This window comes from Pseudoliparis swirei, chromosome 20 (genome assembly GCF_029220125.1).
Source record: "Pseudoliparis swirei isolate HS2019 ecotype Mariana Trench chromosome 20, NWPU_hadal_v1, whole genome shotgun sequence".
Taxonomy (NCBI): Eukaryota; Metazoa; Chordata; class Actinopteri; order Perciformes; family Liparidae; genus Pseudoliparis; species Pseudoliparis swirei.
The window spans coordinates 2837705-2852917 of NC_079407.1; the positions used below are offsets into that span (position 1 = coordinate 2837705).

At 46.8% G+C, this 15213-nt stretch overlaps 1 protein-coding gene across 2 annotated transcripts; it reads left to right on the top strand.

Moving 5' to 3' along the window:
* Positions 1-2012: 2012 nt before the first annotated feature.
* Positions 2013-15149, top strand: farsb (phenylalanyl-tRNA synthetase subunit beta). 2 transcript variants are annotated; one of them, XM_056441089.1, is made up of 19 exons: positions 2013-2101; positions 2522-2577; positions 3216-3370; positions 4519-4591; positions 4693-4808; positions 4942-5092; positions 5175-5283; positions 5596-5666; positions 5759-5820; positions 8382-8433; positions 9022-9083; positions 9288-9495; positions 9607-9687; positions 9879-9971; positions 10582-10699; positions 11408-11563; positions 14272-14419; positions 14601-14676; positions 14755-15149. In XM_056441089.1, exons 1-19 carry the CDS (start codon positions 2044-2046, stop codon positions 15022-15024), a joined length of 2115 nt encoding a protein of 704 aa, XP_056297064.1. In that variant the 5' UTR covers positions 2013-2043; the 3' UTR covers positions 15025-15149. The 2 variants fall into 2 exon arrangements, with proteins under 2 accessions (XP_056297064.1, XP_056297065.1); XM_056441090.1 differs by lacking the exon at positions 14755-15149 and having other exon boundaries at positions 14272-14497; positions 14601-14687.
* The last annotated feature ends 64 nt before the right edge of the window (positions 15150-15213 follow it).

Here is a 15213-nt window from a genome sequence, read left to right on the forward strand (position 1 = left end):
ATCTCTCAATCACACGTTACTAACTCTGCTTTCTCCCGAAGTCCTTTTGACTTTACGCCTCATGGGGTCATCGGACCCTATGAGACGGCATAGATCCCATCTGCCTGATGGATCGTCTGGGTCGTGGAATTCCTGCTCATGACTACGCCACTGTCCTGTTGAGACTCCGCCACTCCTCCTCCCACCGCCATCTGCCTGATGGATCGTGGAGGTCTCCATCGTGGAATATGCCTACTATGAACTATTCATACACTCTGTCATATTCATTGAATGTATTTTAACTCTAAATCTGTCCTTCTGTACACATTACATCTATTGCATCTGTCCATCCTAGGAGAGGGATCCTCCTCTGCTCTCCTCCAGGTTTCTTCCCTTTTTTTCCCCCTGAAGGGTTATTTGGGAGTTTTTCCTGGTCCGATGTGAGGTTTTGGGGCAGGGATGTCTATGTGTACAGATTGTAAAGCACTCCGAGACAAATTTGTAATTTGTGAAATTGGGCTATACAAATAAACTGAATTGAATTGAATTGAATTTCATGATGAAAAACCAGAAAAAAATCTTGCAAATTCTTTCAAATTCATAATTCGAACACCCCCTGTTTTCATTCGTGGCTTCTTTTCTCATCACTCTTCCAAATGTGACGCACAAAATATTCACAATATATATATTTAAATGTAAATGATAATATAGTTTTTAATTTCCACCCCGTCCTTATTAACCTTAACATTTCTCTCATCCGACTCACATAGTATTTAAATGCACCTTGATTCTGATGCATTAATGTCAATATGGCATTTCACAGCTGTTTATGTTGTAAATGTGCTGTGGGACAGTTTAATCTACAGCTATGCATCATATTCGATAAGATCATGATGTTTTTGTATGCCTTTTTCTGCCTTGTGATGGTGCTAATCAAAGAGGGTTAAAGGAGGAGGAACACTTCATCCTTCAGTTCATCACAAACATAAATAATGTACATATCTGGAGTAACGTATAACTAAAGCGGCCACCAGGCAAAAAGTACAATATATATATATATATATTAGGGCTGTGAAACGATTACAATTTTTTATCAGGTTAATCACAGGTTTCTGTGGATTAATCATGATTAATTACATATAGTGCAAGTGACTTTTTTTCGTCCCGATGTGCGCGCACACGCCGGCATCCGAGCTCTGCGGCGCGCGAGACGGAGATCGGAGTCGTGTTAACGCGACACTAGAGACAGAATGACATGCTGCTTTAGAGACGACCAACAACAGACGGATTGGAAGCTCATTCTGCGCATGCGTTAAATGCGTTAAAAATAAATAACTAGTTAATCCTGTAATTTAATTAACTGAGTTAACGCGTTATTTTTCACAGCACTAATATATATATATATATATATATATATATATTCCTCAGGCAACTTTTTTCAAACAAACAATTACATTTTTCACCATGCAGTGAAACATTCCTTACAGTTCGGGACTGTTTCGGGACGATTTAATGGGAATGCATAATTTTGTCTGTATTATTTAATTATTTAATTATTATTATTATTGTTATTATTATTATTGTTATTATTATTATTATTATTATTATTATTATTATTATTATTATTATTATTATTATTATTAGTAGTAGTAGTAGTATATTATTATTATCTTTATAATTATTATTTTAACTAAAAGGATATTATTTATTCTATTTGAGTTTGCATTCAAGTTATCAATATTAAGTATATATATTTAGATAACAATGCAACAACAAATAAATAGATAAATAAAGATTACATTAGTTCAATTTAATTATTCTTAATAATGTCTGCATTCAGAACTCCTTTATACAATTATGTAGCCTACACCTCCTAATAAATCATGGAAGACAATATACCTCATTTTGGATGCAATTAATTACAACTATCACAAATGTAAACGTTGTACATCCACAAATGATTAGTCTCTAGTTTAACTGCATTTCGCTCAGGCATCGCCAGGGCAGCCGCAGCCGGCTGTTGGGGTCCTTTCGCGCTGCTTCTGAGGAGGATTAGCAGCCAACATGCCGACAGTCGGAGTGAAAAGGGATCTTCTCTTCAAAGCTTTGGGCAGAACATACAGTGAGTCGTGTTTACAACATATTCAACGAGTGAACTTCACTTCTGCCCGGGTTTAAAAACGTAAACGTGGCGCTAAAAGAGCGAGAAAGTCAGAATACTGTCTGGAAATCACGAGCCGGATGGTTAGCAAAGAGCCAGCGGCTGCGCGCGAGCGCCTGGTTTTAGTGTTTTTAGTGAAGTTAAAGTTATTTGGCTTGAATTAAACTTTGTTTTTTAGAGCATTATAACCAAATGTGACATATTTCTAACATATTCTTGCTGGTTATTGTACCAATGAGAAAGGTGTGTTCGTTAGCCGTCTGACGTCTCTGTGTTTGACGTCAACGTGATTGCATCATTCTCCCTGTCAGCTTATGTAGGAAGCCATTGTTGTTGTTGTTGTTGTTTTTAGTAGTAATACATGTGCGTTTCTTCTTTTAGCCGACGTGGAGTTTGACGAGCTGTGCTTTGAATTTGGGCTGGAGTTGGATGAAATTGTAAGTAAACTATACCGTTTTTTTAGATATTTAATATTGATATATTCATTACTTACTATATTGTGTTTTTATTTCCTAAACTGTGGCAAATGGCAAATAAAAACCTTGAACCAAACCACAGCGTGTCATTTAAGGAAAAGCAACACAAATATATATATATAGATAATAAAAATGTAATTCAACTGCACACACACACACACACACACACACCTGCACATTGCCCAATGTTTAAAACACAGGGTTCGTACAGTCATGGAAAACCTGGAAAAGTCATGGAGTATTAAAATGGTCATTTCCAGGTCTGGAAAAGTCATGGAAAAAACTTAAATCATAAAAGTTTTGGAAAAGTCATGGAAATTTGTTGTAATCAGACGTTCATTTACACCGAGTTTGAAATAATTAATATGTTTTTTAAAGAAAGACGCTCAAAATATAACCGGGTGTACGCTCTCAATACGCAACATTTTCTACAGTTTTCATGTTTATACCGAGATTTCATTTTGGTCATGGAAATTTGGTTTAAAGTCATGGAAAAGTCTTGGAAATCCATCGGTCAAAATGTGTAAGAACCCTGAAAACATGTTTAAACCATCCACTGATCCATCGCGTGTAACCGGTGAGCCGTGTTCTGCCTGCAGACCTCGGAGAAGGAGATAATCAGCCGGGAGCAGGGCGACTGCAAGGCGTCGGGGGCGTCCGACATCATCCTCTACAAGATCGATGTCCCGGCGAACCGCTACGACCTGCTGTGTCTGGAGGGGCTGGTCCGAGGACTGCAGGTCTTCAAGAACAAGTGAGCGCCGCCCCGTGACGCTCGAAACCGGCTCGCCAGAAAACCTGAAGCGAAGGATGACCGCTAAGTGCTTTCAGCGGTGGACCAGATTCATTCATCCCAGAGTTAAAAGGATGGATATGTAACCGGCTGATGGGGTTTTAAAACCGTCTTGTGGTCGACTGTGTTTGAGGTTGTGTGAAGCTCGCTTAAAGTTACTGTGAGGAGCTTTTAACTTGTTGTGAAGCAGTCTCGATTTAATAGTGACGTTGTCTATCATGACATACATCAGTAAGCGTGATTGGCTGTTTCTATTTAGTTGTTACCTTCGCATTGAAAATGCTGAAGGTAATGTTTTGATCGCCGTGTATTTATTTATTTGCGTGTTACTCGCATAACTCAAAGAGTATTAAACCGAATCGCATGAAATTTAGGGGGGATGATTGGTTATTACCCGCGGACCATTTGATTAGATTTTGGGATCGATCGGGTCAAAGGTCAAGGTCATGAAAAGGTCAAAATCTTCTTTTTACCATAGCGCGGTCAATTTGTATCCAATTGGCATGCAACGAATGCCAAAATGTTCATAATTCAATGCCCAATCTTGTGATGTGCGAAGGTATGCGCTCTAACGAGTGCCCGTTCTAGTTCTAAGTTTGTTGTTGGTGCCGCTGGGGGGTCGGATGCCACGCAGAACAGGATGAAATCATGCAGAAACTCCTTCAGCGGGGCCTCCGACAGACAGGAGGGAAGGGGGACAACCAGAACCAGGACTGTAGGTAGCAGACTGTGGACCCTGCTGTGGTAAAATGAAAGTTATTCTAAAGGGACGCATGTCCTCAGAAACACTACCGCTTATGTCTGCCAGGGGGCGCCATAAACACCACAACATGGAAGTTCCTTCCAGTAACTCTTGATTCTTGAAATGTATTTATCATTTTTATAATGTATAAGTTGTCCAAATGTTCTTTGTTGTTGTTTTAAGCTGTTTTGCACTTTATTATTATTATTATTATTACTACAGTCACTTTGGACAAGAGAGAAACGTACTTTCAGATCTTCTGTATGTTTGCACAAATGGAAGAAGTGACAATAAATATGACTTTTACTCCAAGCTGCTGTTGCATTATGGGTGAAGTGCATACTTAGAGATTGTGCTTGCGTTGCAGGTTGGAGGCGCCGCGCTACAGACGCGTCGGCCCAGTCAGCGGGGAGCCCCAGAGGCTGATCATCACCACGGAGGTGAGCGGAGGCATTCTCAATCACCAACGCCAAAACGAGCAGCACGCGGCCCGAGGCGTTCGTTAGTTTCATGAACCGTATAAATGATTTGATGTGTGCAGACGGCGGCAGTGCGACCCCACGCCGTGGCAGCGGTGTTGAGGAACATCACCTTCACACAGGAGCGCTACGACAGCTTCATCGAGCTGCAGGATAAACTGCACCAGAACGTCTGCAGGTCAGAAGAGTCCAGCTTAGTTTCACCAGGGTTCAAACGGTCATGGAAAACCTGGGAAAGTCATGGACTTTTTTTAATGGTTCTTTCCAGGCCTGGAAAAGTCTTTGAAATGTTGTTATATTCATATCTTCAGGAAGAGGAGCCTGGTGGCCATCGGCACTCACGACCTGGACACCGTCTGCGGTCCGTTCACGTACACGGCCAAACCGCCGGCCGACATCCGCTTCAAGCCCCTCAACCAGGCCCAGGAGTACAGCGCCGTGCAGCTCATGAGCCTCTACAAGGTGACGGCCGGGGGAGACGTGTGTCGGAGCGCCGCTAACCGCCCTCTGTCCTCCGCTGGCTAACTGTCCTCTGTCCTCGCAGGCCGACAGCCACCTGAAGCACTTCCTGCACATCATCGAGGACGCGCCCGCGTACCCCGTCATCTACGACAGCCGCGGCGTGGTGCTGTCCATGCCGCCCATCATCAACGGTGAGGACCGCCACGGAGAGAGAGGAGCAGTACCTCTCTCTGTCCTCTCCTCTCTCTCTGTCCTCTCTTCTCTCTCTCGCTCCCTCCCTCCCTCTCGCTCTCTCCTCTCGCTCTTTTGCTCACTCTCGCTCCCTCTCTCTTTTTCGAAACACAAATAATACAAATAAAGTAATTAATTTAAATAATAATTAATATTGATAATAAAAAAATTAATTTAAAGCACTAAGATGCATTTAGATGAAAAAGAAGATAAAACTCATAATATATGATTCACGTGTTATATAATATATATTTGTTTGCTTGTTTTTCCAGGTGACCATTCAAAGATCTCCATGAATACGAAGAACGTCTTTGTGGAGTGCACGGCCACCGACCTCACCAAGGTACCGGAGGAGCCCGCCGGGAGCCCGTCGGCCAGCACCCTCCACTCTAACTCTTCTTCCTCTTCCTCTTCTTCTTCGCTCGTTCCCTGCAGGCCAAGATCGTGCTGGACGTGATAGTGACCATGTTCAGCGAGTACTGCGCGGAGCCGTTCACGTAAGTCCCGCGTCGAGCTCCACGGAGGCATTTAGAGGGTCAATGAGACATTTAGAGAGTCACGGAGACATTTAGAAGGTCACAGAGACATTTAGAGGGTCACTGAGGCATTTAGAGAGTCACGGAGACATTTAGATGGTCACAGAGACATTTAGAGGGTCACTGAGACATTTAGAGGGTCACTGAGGCATTTAGAGAGTCACGGAGACATTTAGATGGTCACAGAGACATTTAGAGGGTCACTGAGACATTTAGAGGGTCACTGAGGCATTTAGAGGGTCACTGAGACATTTAGAGGGTCACGGAGACATTTAGAGGGTCACAGAGACATTTAGAGGGTCACAGAGACATTTAGAGGGTCACTGAGGCATTTAGAGGGCCACTGAGACATTTAGAGGGTCATGGAGACATTTAGAGGGTCACAGAGACATTTAGAGGGTCACAGAGACATTTAGAGGGTCACTGAGGCATTTAGAGGGCCACGGAGACATTTAGAGGGCCACTGAGACATTTAGAGGGTCACGGAGACATTTAGAGGGCCACTGAGACATTTAGAGGGTCACTGAGACATTTAGAGGGTCATGGAGACATTTAGAGGGTCACTGAGACATTTAGAGGGTCACTGAGGCATTTAGAGGGCCACGGAGACATTTAGAGGGCCACTGAGACATTTAGAGGGTCACTGAGACATTTAGAGGGTCATGGAGACATTTAGAGGGTCACAGAGACATTTAGAGGGTCACTGAGGCATTTAGAGGGTCACTGAGGCATTTAGAGGGTCACTGAGACATTTAGAGGGTCACAGAGACATTTAGAGAGTCAGAGACATTTAGAGGGTCAATGAGACATTTAGAGGGTCACAGAGACATTTAGAGAGTCACGGAGACATTTAGAGGGCCACTGAGACATTTAGAGGGTCACGGAGACATTTAGAGGGCCACTGAGACATTTAGAGGGCCACTGAGACATTTAGAGAGTCACGGAGACATTTAGAGGGCCACTGAGACATTTAGAGGGTCACAGAGACATTTAGAGAGTCACTGAGACATTTAGAGGGCCACTGAGACATTTAGAGGGTCACTGAGACATTTAGAGGGTCACTGAGACATTTAGAGGGCCACTGAGACATTTAGAGGGTCACAGAGACATTTAGAGGGTCACTGAGCCATTTAGAGAGTCACGGAGACATTTAGAGGGCCACTGAGACATTTAGAGGGTCACAGAGACATTTAGAGAGTCACTGAGACATTTAGAGGGCCACTGAGACATTTAGAGGGTCACAGAGACATTTAGAGGGCCACTGAGGCATTTAGAGGGTCACTGAGACATTTAGAGGGTCACAGAGGCATTTAGAGGGTCACTGAGTCATTTAGAGGGTCACAGAGACATTTAGAGGGTCACAGAGACATTTAGAGGGTCACTGAGGCATTTAGAGGGTCACAGAAACATTTAGAGGGTCACTGAGGCATTTAGAGGGTCACTGAGGCATTTAGAGGGTCACAGAAACATTTAGAGGGTCACAGAGACATTTAGAGGGTCACAGAGACATTTAGAGGGTCACTGAGGCATTTAGAGGGTCACAGAAACATTTAGAGGGTCACTGAGACATTTAGAGGGCCACTGAGACATTTAAAGAGTCACGGAGACATTTAGAGGGCCACTGAGACATTTAGAGGGTCACAGAGACATTTAGAGAGTCACTGAGACATTTAGAGGGCCACTGAGACATTTAGAGGGTCACTGAGACATTTAGAGGGTCACTGAGACATTTAGAGGGCCACTGAGACATTTAGAGGGTCACAGAGACATTTAGAGGGTCACTGAGCCATTTAGAGAGTCACGGAGACATTTAGAGGGCCACTGAGACATTTAGAGGGTCACAGAGACATTTAGAGAGTCACTGAGACATTTAGAGGGCCACTGAGACATTTAGAGGGTCACAGAGACATTTAGAGGGCCACTGAGGCATTTAGAGGGTCACTGAGACATTTAGAGGGTCACAGAGGCATTTAGAGGGTCACTGAGTCATTTAGAGGGTCACAGAGACATTTAGAGGGTCACTGAGACATTTAGAGGGTCACTGAGGCATTTAGAGGGTCACAGAGACATTTAGAGGGTCACTGAGGCATTTAGAGGGTCACAGAAACATTTAGAGGGTCACTGAGGCATTTAGAGGGTCACTGAGGCATTTAGAGGGTCACAGAAACATTTAGAGGGTCACAGAGACATTTAGAGGGTCACAGAGACATTTAGAGGGTCACTGAGGCATTTAGAGGGTCACAGAAACATTTAGAGGGTCACTGAGACATTTAGAGGGTCACTGAGGCATTTAGAGGGTCACTGAGGTATTTAGAGGGTCACAGAAACATTTAGAGGGTCACAGAAACATTTAGAGGTCCACTGAGACGTTTAGAGCTTTTCATCTTCAACAACTCAGCATTAACCAACTCTAATTATCAATAATTAGGAAACGATCCATCCCAGATCTCCCATAAAGACCCTTTGTAACAGGCTGGAGTGTAGGAGTGTCACAGTGAGGCTGATGAGTTCTTCTCTTCCAGGGTGGAGGAGGCCGAGGTCGTCTACCCAGACGGAAAGATCTGCAAATACCCAGTAAAGTGTTTATTTACCTCAATCCTCTGGTTCTGTGTTGTAGCTTCAACTTCACATCATGAAGTAAATGTTGATGTTATGGATGTTATTATAATGACGCGAAACAGGAAGTGGATAAATACAATGGTTGACATGAGAGGGAGCGAGGGAATGCGAGAGCAACAGGGGGTTAGAGAGAGAGGGGGCGAGAGCTAGAGAGGAAAGCGAGAGGAGAGGAAAGAGACAGAGAGGGAGCGAGAGAGAGGAAAGGGAAAGAAGAGGGAGGAGGGGAGAGAGCGAGAGGGGGTTAGAGAGAGAGGGGGCGAGAGCTAGAGAGGAAAGGGAAAGAAGAGAGAGCGAGACGGGGGAGGAGGGGCGAGGGAGCGAGAGCAAGAGGGGCTTAGATAGAGAGACAGGGAGCTAGAGAGGAAAGCGAGAGTGGAGGAAAGAGACAGGGGAGGAGGAGAGAGAGGGAGGGAGAGAGAGAGAGAGAGAGAGAGAGAGAGAGAGGGAGAGGGAGAGAGAGAGAGAGAGAGAGAGAGAGAGAGAGAGAGAGTCTCCTTCCCCTAATTCTCTGCGGTGGTTTCCCCGGTTGTCTCTTGTCTTCAGGAGCTGGCGTACAGGAAGGAGAAAGTGTCCAGTGGGTTCATCAACCGGAAAGTCGGCATCAAGTGAGTCCTGAGACTTCCTGAGTGAGACTCAACCGACTCTAACACCTCAACGTGTGTGTGTGTGTGTGTGTGTGTGTGTGTGTGTGTGTGTGTGTGTGTGTGTGTGTGTGTGTGTGTGTGTGTGTGTGTGTGTGTGTGTGTGTGTGTGTGTGTGTGTGTGTGTGTGTGTGTGTGTGTGTGTGTGTGTGTGTGTGTTCTCGACAGCGAGTCGACCGACACCATCGCCCGGCTGCTCACCAGGATGTGCCTCCGCTCCGAGGTCACGGGGGTCGGCGACGAGATCGAGGTGGAGATCCCGCCCACGCGCTCCGACGTCATCCACGCCTGCGACATCGTGGAGGACGCCGCCATGGCCTACGGGTTCAACAACATCCCCTACACCACGCCGGGCACCTACACCATCGCCAACCAGGTGTGTGTGTGAGACCAAATACCAATGCCGGTCCTCAATGCCTGTGTGTGTGTGTGTGTGTCTGTGTGTGTGTGCTCGTGTGTGTTCTTATATCTCCTCTCGTGTTCTCAGTTCCCGATCAATAAACTGACGGAGCTGCTGAGACAAGACCTGGCAGCCGCTGGCTTCACGGAGGCCCTCACCTTCGCCCTGGTGAGAGGAAGAGGAGGAGGACATGGGGACTCGCGTGTTGTCGGGAGGAGGGGAGGGGGGGGGGGGGAACGGGCTTTCTCATTTTATTATCAATGAAGAATCTGAATTCCTAAGCAGAAAAACTCAGCCAATGAACATGTCCCCCCCCCCTCCCCCTCCTCCTCCTCCCCTCCCCCTCTCTCTTCCTGTAGTGTTCTAAAGAAGATATCAGTGACAAGCTGGGAAAGAAGATCTCAGAGACCGGAGCGGTTCACATCGCAAACCCCAAGACAGCTGAGTTCCAGGTAGAGAAGAATATATATATATATATATAATATCTCTATAATGTAAATACAACTCTACAAAGTGTTGCATGTGAAGCTGGCTCTGCTACTGCTGACGAGGAGGAACATAAGATACATGTAGACATTTTTAGAGCCCTCTTCAAGACTACTTTGTCCACGCCCTAGTTTAAAAAAAACAACAACAAAAAACAATGAATTATTATCAGTCTTCATAAAAGATGTTTATCTTTCGAGTGACAGGTTTTCTTTTGGTAAAGTTCGACCAAATGTTTATTATATTCGGTGCACTTAGCTGGAGAGTTTTAAGGACATTCTGTGCATCATTTTTAGGTTTCAATATTCTTTTTTTTCCCTTTTCCTTCAACACATTTAAAGAAGCGTACGATGCTTTTTGATACTGAAGTACATTAGACTCAGTAAAAAACAAAAGTCATCAAAACACTGCAGGGTGTTTTTATAAATGAGGGAAAGCATACATTTAAAAAGAGAAGAAGATGAAAAGTCAAAACCAAAAAACGAAGCATCTGTTGTTGTTGTTTCTCCAGAAGGGGGCGCTCTTGCCCTCTGAAATCCTGTCTCCAGCTTCACTCCCTCTGCTTGTCACCGCTAGGTGGCGCGCACCACCTTGCTGCCCGGCCTGCTGAAGACCATCGCTGCCAACCGGAAGATGCCCCTCCCCCTCAAACTGTTCGAGATCTCCGACGTGGTGCTGAAGGACGAGACCAAAGGTGGGCGGCTCAGCACCCTGAACATATGTTGCACGACTAGTACCCGTTGTTGTTGGTGGTGTTGTTGTTGTTGAAACGTCATTCAGGTACCAGGATGTACTTTGTTGGAAAACCGGGAAAAGTCCGGGAATTAAAAAATGGTTCATTCCAGGCCTGGAAAAGTCCTTTAAAAAAATAATAATAATAATAACAAAAGTTTTGGAAAAGTCCTGGAAATGTTATGTTCATATGTTAATTTACGTGGAGTTTTAAATAATTAATATGCTTTTTTTAAAAAAAGATGCTCTTTCACACTCGCAGTGTTGTTTTTTCCGCGCTGCAAGTGAACGCACCTCAGTCTTGTCTACATTTTTCGATAAATGTTTTATTCTTTTAATCTAAACTATTGTCTCATGCATTGAGTCATTGAAGGTTATTTACTGTGCTTTGTTATTCTCATTGTTAGTTTAAATTACGACATGTTCTCACTTTTCCACGTTTACAACGAGATTTCACAAAAAAGTTTGGTCATGTACATTTTCGTTTAAATTCCTGGAACCCCATCGGTCACCATGTGAACCCTGTGTCTAATTATAGTTAACGAGCTTATCGTAGACGCCCAATCTTAAAATATTTCTCTATAAATAAAAGAACATATTTTTTCCTCTCCGTTGTACCAGATGAGTGCTCGTCCCTCTGTTCTCACTGTCTCTCTCTCCCCCCCTCCAGACGTCGGGGCGAGAAACAGCCGGCGTTTCTGCGCCGCCTACTACAACAAGAGCCCGGGCTTCGAGGTGATCCACGGCCTGCTGGACCGCACCATGCAGCTGCTGGCGGTGAAGCCGGGCCGCGGGGACGCCGGGTACCACATCCAGGCCTCGGACGGTGAGGGGGGGGGGGGCTTCAGAGGGTTGGCGGCAGAGATCTTGAGCCTGGATTACGAGGGAGGAGAAAATACCCCAAGTTAGGGGATCTAATGAATCCGGGTCACGCGAGGGTCAGAGGATTGAATGTCGTGTTTTATTGAGTGAGAACAGCTTCCACTGTGATGTCATGATGTCACGTTTTAACATCCCAAAATGTCCAGTTTTCTTTAAAAAAACAGACATTTCTTATTTAGCTCATGAATTAAAGCAGTTTCATCAACTATTTACTTTAAAGTCGTCTCTAGAGGTTATTTGCATAAAGTGATGTCATGATATAAAATTTTAATACTGCGATCGTCATCAGGGGAAATGTCACCTTTTCTTCTTCTTTAATACAATTATTAGTCCGAATGTTTCTTATTTAGCTCATTAATTTACTTTAACGTCGTCTATAGTGGTTTATTTTCCATAAACGCACATTATTTCAGTTATTTTTACACATTAAGATGAACTTTAGGACATCTTGGTTCCAAAGCGGCCATGACGGTTGTTGATCGTCCCCTTAAGAGGTTTTATCCCCGACAGCAGAGAACCGGGGTGTGTGTGTGTGTGTGTGTACCTGCTCTTCATCACCTCCGAACCGCAGTTCTAAAAATATAAGTTGTCACATCTCCGCGCCGCTTCATGGCGTCTGATAAATGAGCGTCTTTATCTCTGGCTCCGGTTTTCCCAGAGAGACTCTAACGCATCATTTAGAGTTTAGTATTCCTCTCTCTCTCTCTCTCTCTCTCTCCTTCCTCTCTCTCCATCCTATCTGCCCCTCTCTCTGCCCCTCCCCCCGTGGGACAGTCCAAGGTCACGCTGCAGGATGTCTCCTGTCCCTCTCAGACTGCAAATCAATGGGCTCAAGTATCAGAGGAGGAGGAGGAGTGGGGGGGATGAGAGGGTAGAGGTAGAGAGGTAGAGAGAGAGAGAGAGAGGTAGAGAGAGAGTAAAGTCTGCAGTGTGTGTGGAGTGCACAGGAGTCACGTCACCCACTGCAGTGCCCGAGCCTGGCACACACAGCAGCCACCCACGGGTGCTCCACACACACACACACACACACACACTTAAAAAGGGAGAGCGCACTAATGCAGTGCAGGAACACACTTTACATATCGCTCCACTCTGTAGGCCCCATTAGCTCCGCCCCCCCTCCCCTACAAACACACACGTCAGCGTGTCCTTAACCCCATTACGAGGTCGTGACCCCGGGCTGAGAGCTCACCTGACGCAGAGGGAGGAGAGGAAGAGGAGGAGAGGGGGATTGAAAAGTGGAGGAAGAAACCACTCAAGAGACGCCCTTGTTTCACTGAACATGTGTGTAAAGTCTCCCCTCGTCAGGAAGGAGGCCGACGCGTCACATGACTTTATACTTTTCTTCTTCCGTAATTGACGTATTTTGAAGGTCGCCGGCGATGCACGCGCAACATCGGCCAAAGTTGATATGGCAAAACTTCTTATTTTACACGTGCAGTAAGTCTCTCAACTACAGCTGCTTCCTAAATATAGGTTTTAAAAATCTCCACTTCACTGTTATTTACAAAGATATTAACAAAAATATAAAGAACGGCTTTAATTTGATTTTAAAAAAGGCAAATAAAGAGAGAAAAGAGGAGGAGTGAGCTAGAGGAGGACACAAGGAAGGAGGGAGGATCTCTCTCTATTGAGATGCATTAAACTCTCTTCATCATCACGGCTGCTGTAAATAGTTACAAGAGCCACAGATGTGTATCAATCCGCCGCAGGAAGTAGTCCCCCAAAGTCCTCCAGTTTGAGGCAGAGATGACGGACAGAAACAGGGGCGTCGGCCATCGACACGTTTCAGGACCGCAAACTCGCCTCAAAACCTGCAACCGAGTTCCTCTGACCGGCGCCCCTTCGGCCCGGCGCGTCTCGCGCGGCGTCGACTCCGTCGGCGGTTTGTCTCTCGTCATCCGATCCGAACGTCCGCCTCCCGATTTCCTCCGAGAGCGTCGCTGGAAGTCGTCCGGCTCGAGTTTAGGATCCTCATCGACCGATTGGTCACTGAAGACGCGGCGGAGCTATTTATATGCGCGTCGTTGCCACGGCGATCGGCTGGCGGCGCGGGCGACGGGAGAACCGACGCGCACGCATGCAGAGACACACACACATAGATACACACAGATAAACACATAGAGATGCACACACACAGATACACACACACACAGATACACACACACATAGATACACACGGATACACACACACACACAGATACACACACAGATACACACACAGATAAACACATAGAGATGCACACACACACACAGACACACACACTCACACACACGTGATGTGTAAGCCTTCATGCAGTGGGCTGTGGAACCCATTAGCAAGGCAGCGTGGGAAGAAGCAGTGCATCATGGGAGAATGCCACGTCCCTTTCTGTGTGTGTGTGGGGACCGTTGTCTTGGCAACCCCCTCCTGAACTCTCTGAAGTCGGTTTTTCTTTCTCTCTGTTTGTGTTTCTTGAACTAAAGGATCTTCTTGCCTGAGAGAACTGTTCTGGGTTCATGTATACAAATATAAAATAAAAGTATTCCATCTGGACCGGAGCGACCGACACACACACACCGGATGTTCAAATGTTCTAGTTCCTTTTAGGATATTCACTTTGAAGTTATTCTTTTATTTATTTTCCCATCCTCTCTCTCTCTCTTTCATAGATTCCACCTTTTTCCCCGGTCGCTGCGCGGAGATCTTTGTGCGCGGGCAGAGCGTGGGACGCCTCGGGGTCCTGCACCCGGACGTCATCGGCCGCTTCGAGCTGACGATGCCGTGCTCGGCCCTGGAGATGGAGCTGGAGCCCTTCCTGTAACTCACAGCACGCCGCCTCAATGTGTAGCGACAGGAAGTGAAGCTGTGATGTGTTCACGAGGATTAAAAAACAACGTGTGTGTGTGTGTGTGTGTGTGTGTGTGCATCTCTGTGTGGGCGTGGATGTGCACGGTGACGGCGCCCAGTGACTCATCACCTGTTGTCTTGGTTCTTCCAGCGGCCGCACCGCCGAAACCGCCCTTGCACACGACGTCCCCATGCAGGAAGTGGCCAAGCACAGGCCGCCCGCCCCGGCCCCGGCGCCACCCGCCCCGGCGCCGCCCGCGCCGCCCGCCCGCCCGCGCCACCCGCGCCGCCCAGCGCCACCCGCCCCGGCGCCGCCCACGCGCACCGTCTTCGGGGACGTGAGCTCGCCGGCCGGCCTCGAGGCGCTCGACCGCTTCCTGGCGGACAGAAGCTACCTGGAGGGCTTCGCGGCGTCCCGGGCCGACACGGCGGTGTTCGACGCCATCCCCGCCGCCGCCGCGCCCGCCGCCCTCCGCCACCTCGCCCGCTGGTACAACCACATCAAGTCCTTCCAGGGGGAGAGGGCCCGCCTCCCGGCGGCGAGGGGCCGCTTCGTCCTCGAGGACGACGACTGACCCGCCGGACACCGACGCCTTCAGTAAGATCTGATCTGGGACCAGCCGGCGGACTCTCGGCTCCTCGTTGTTTACGTCAACGCACGAAACGCATCAAATAAAGCCGCCCGGACGCCTGACTTCCTGCTCGGAGTCCGTGTTTTTATTAACGGCGTGCACGTCGACCACGAGGGGGACGTCCGCGGCGCC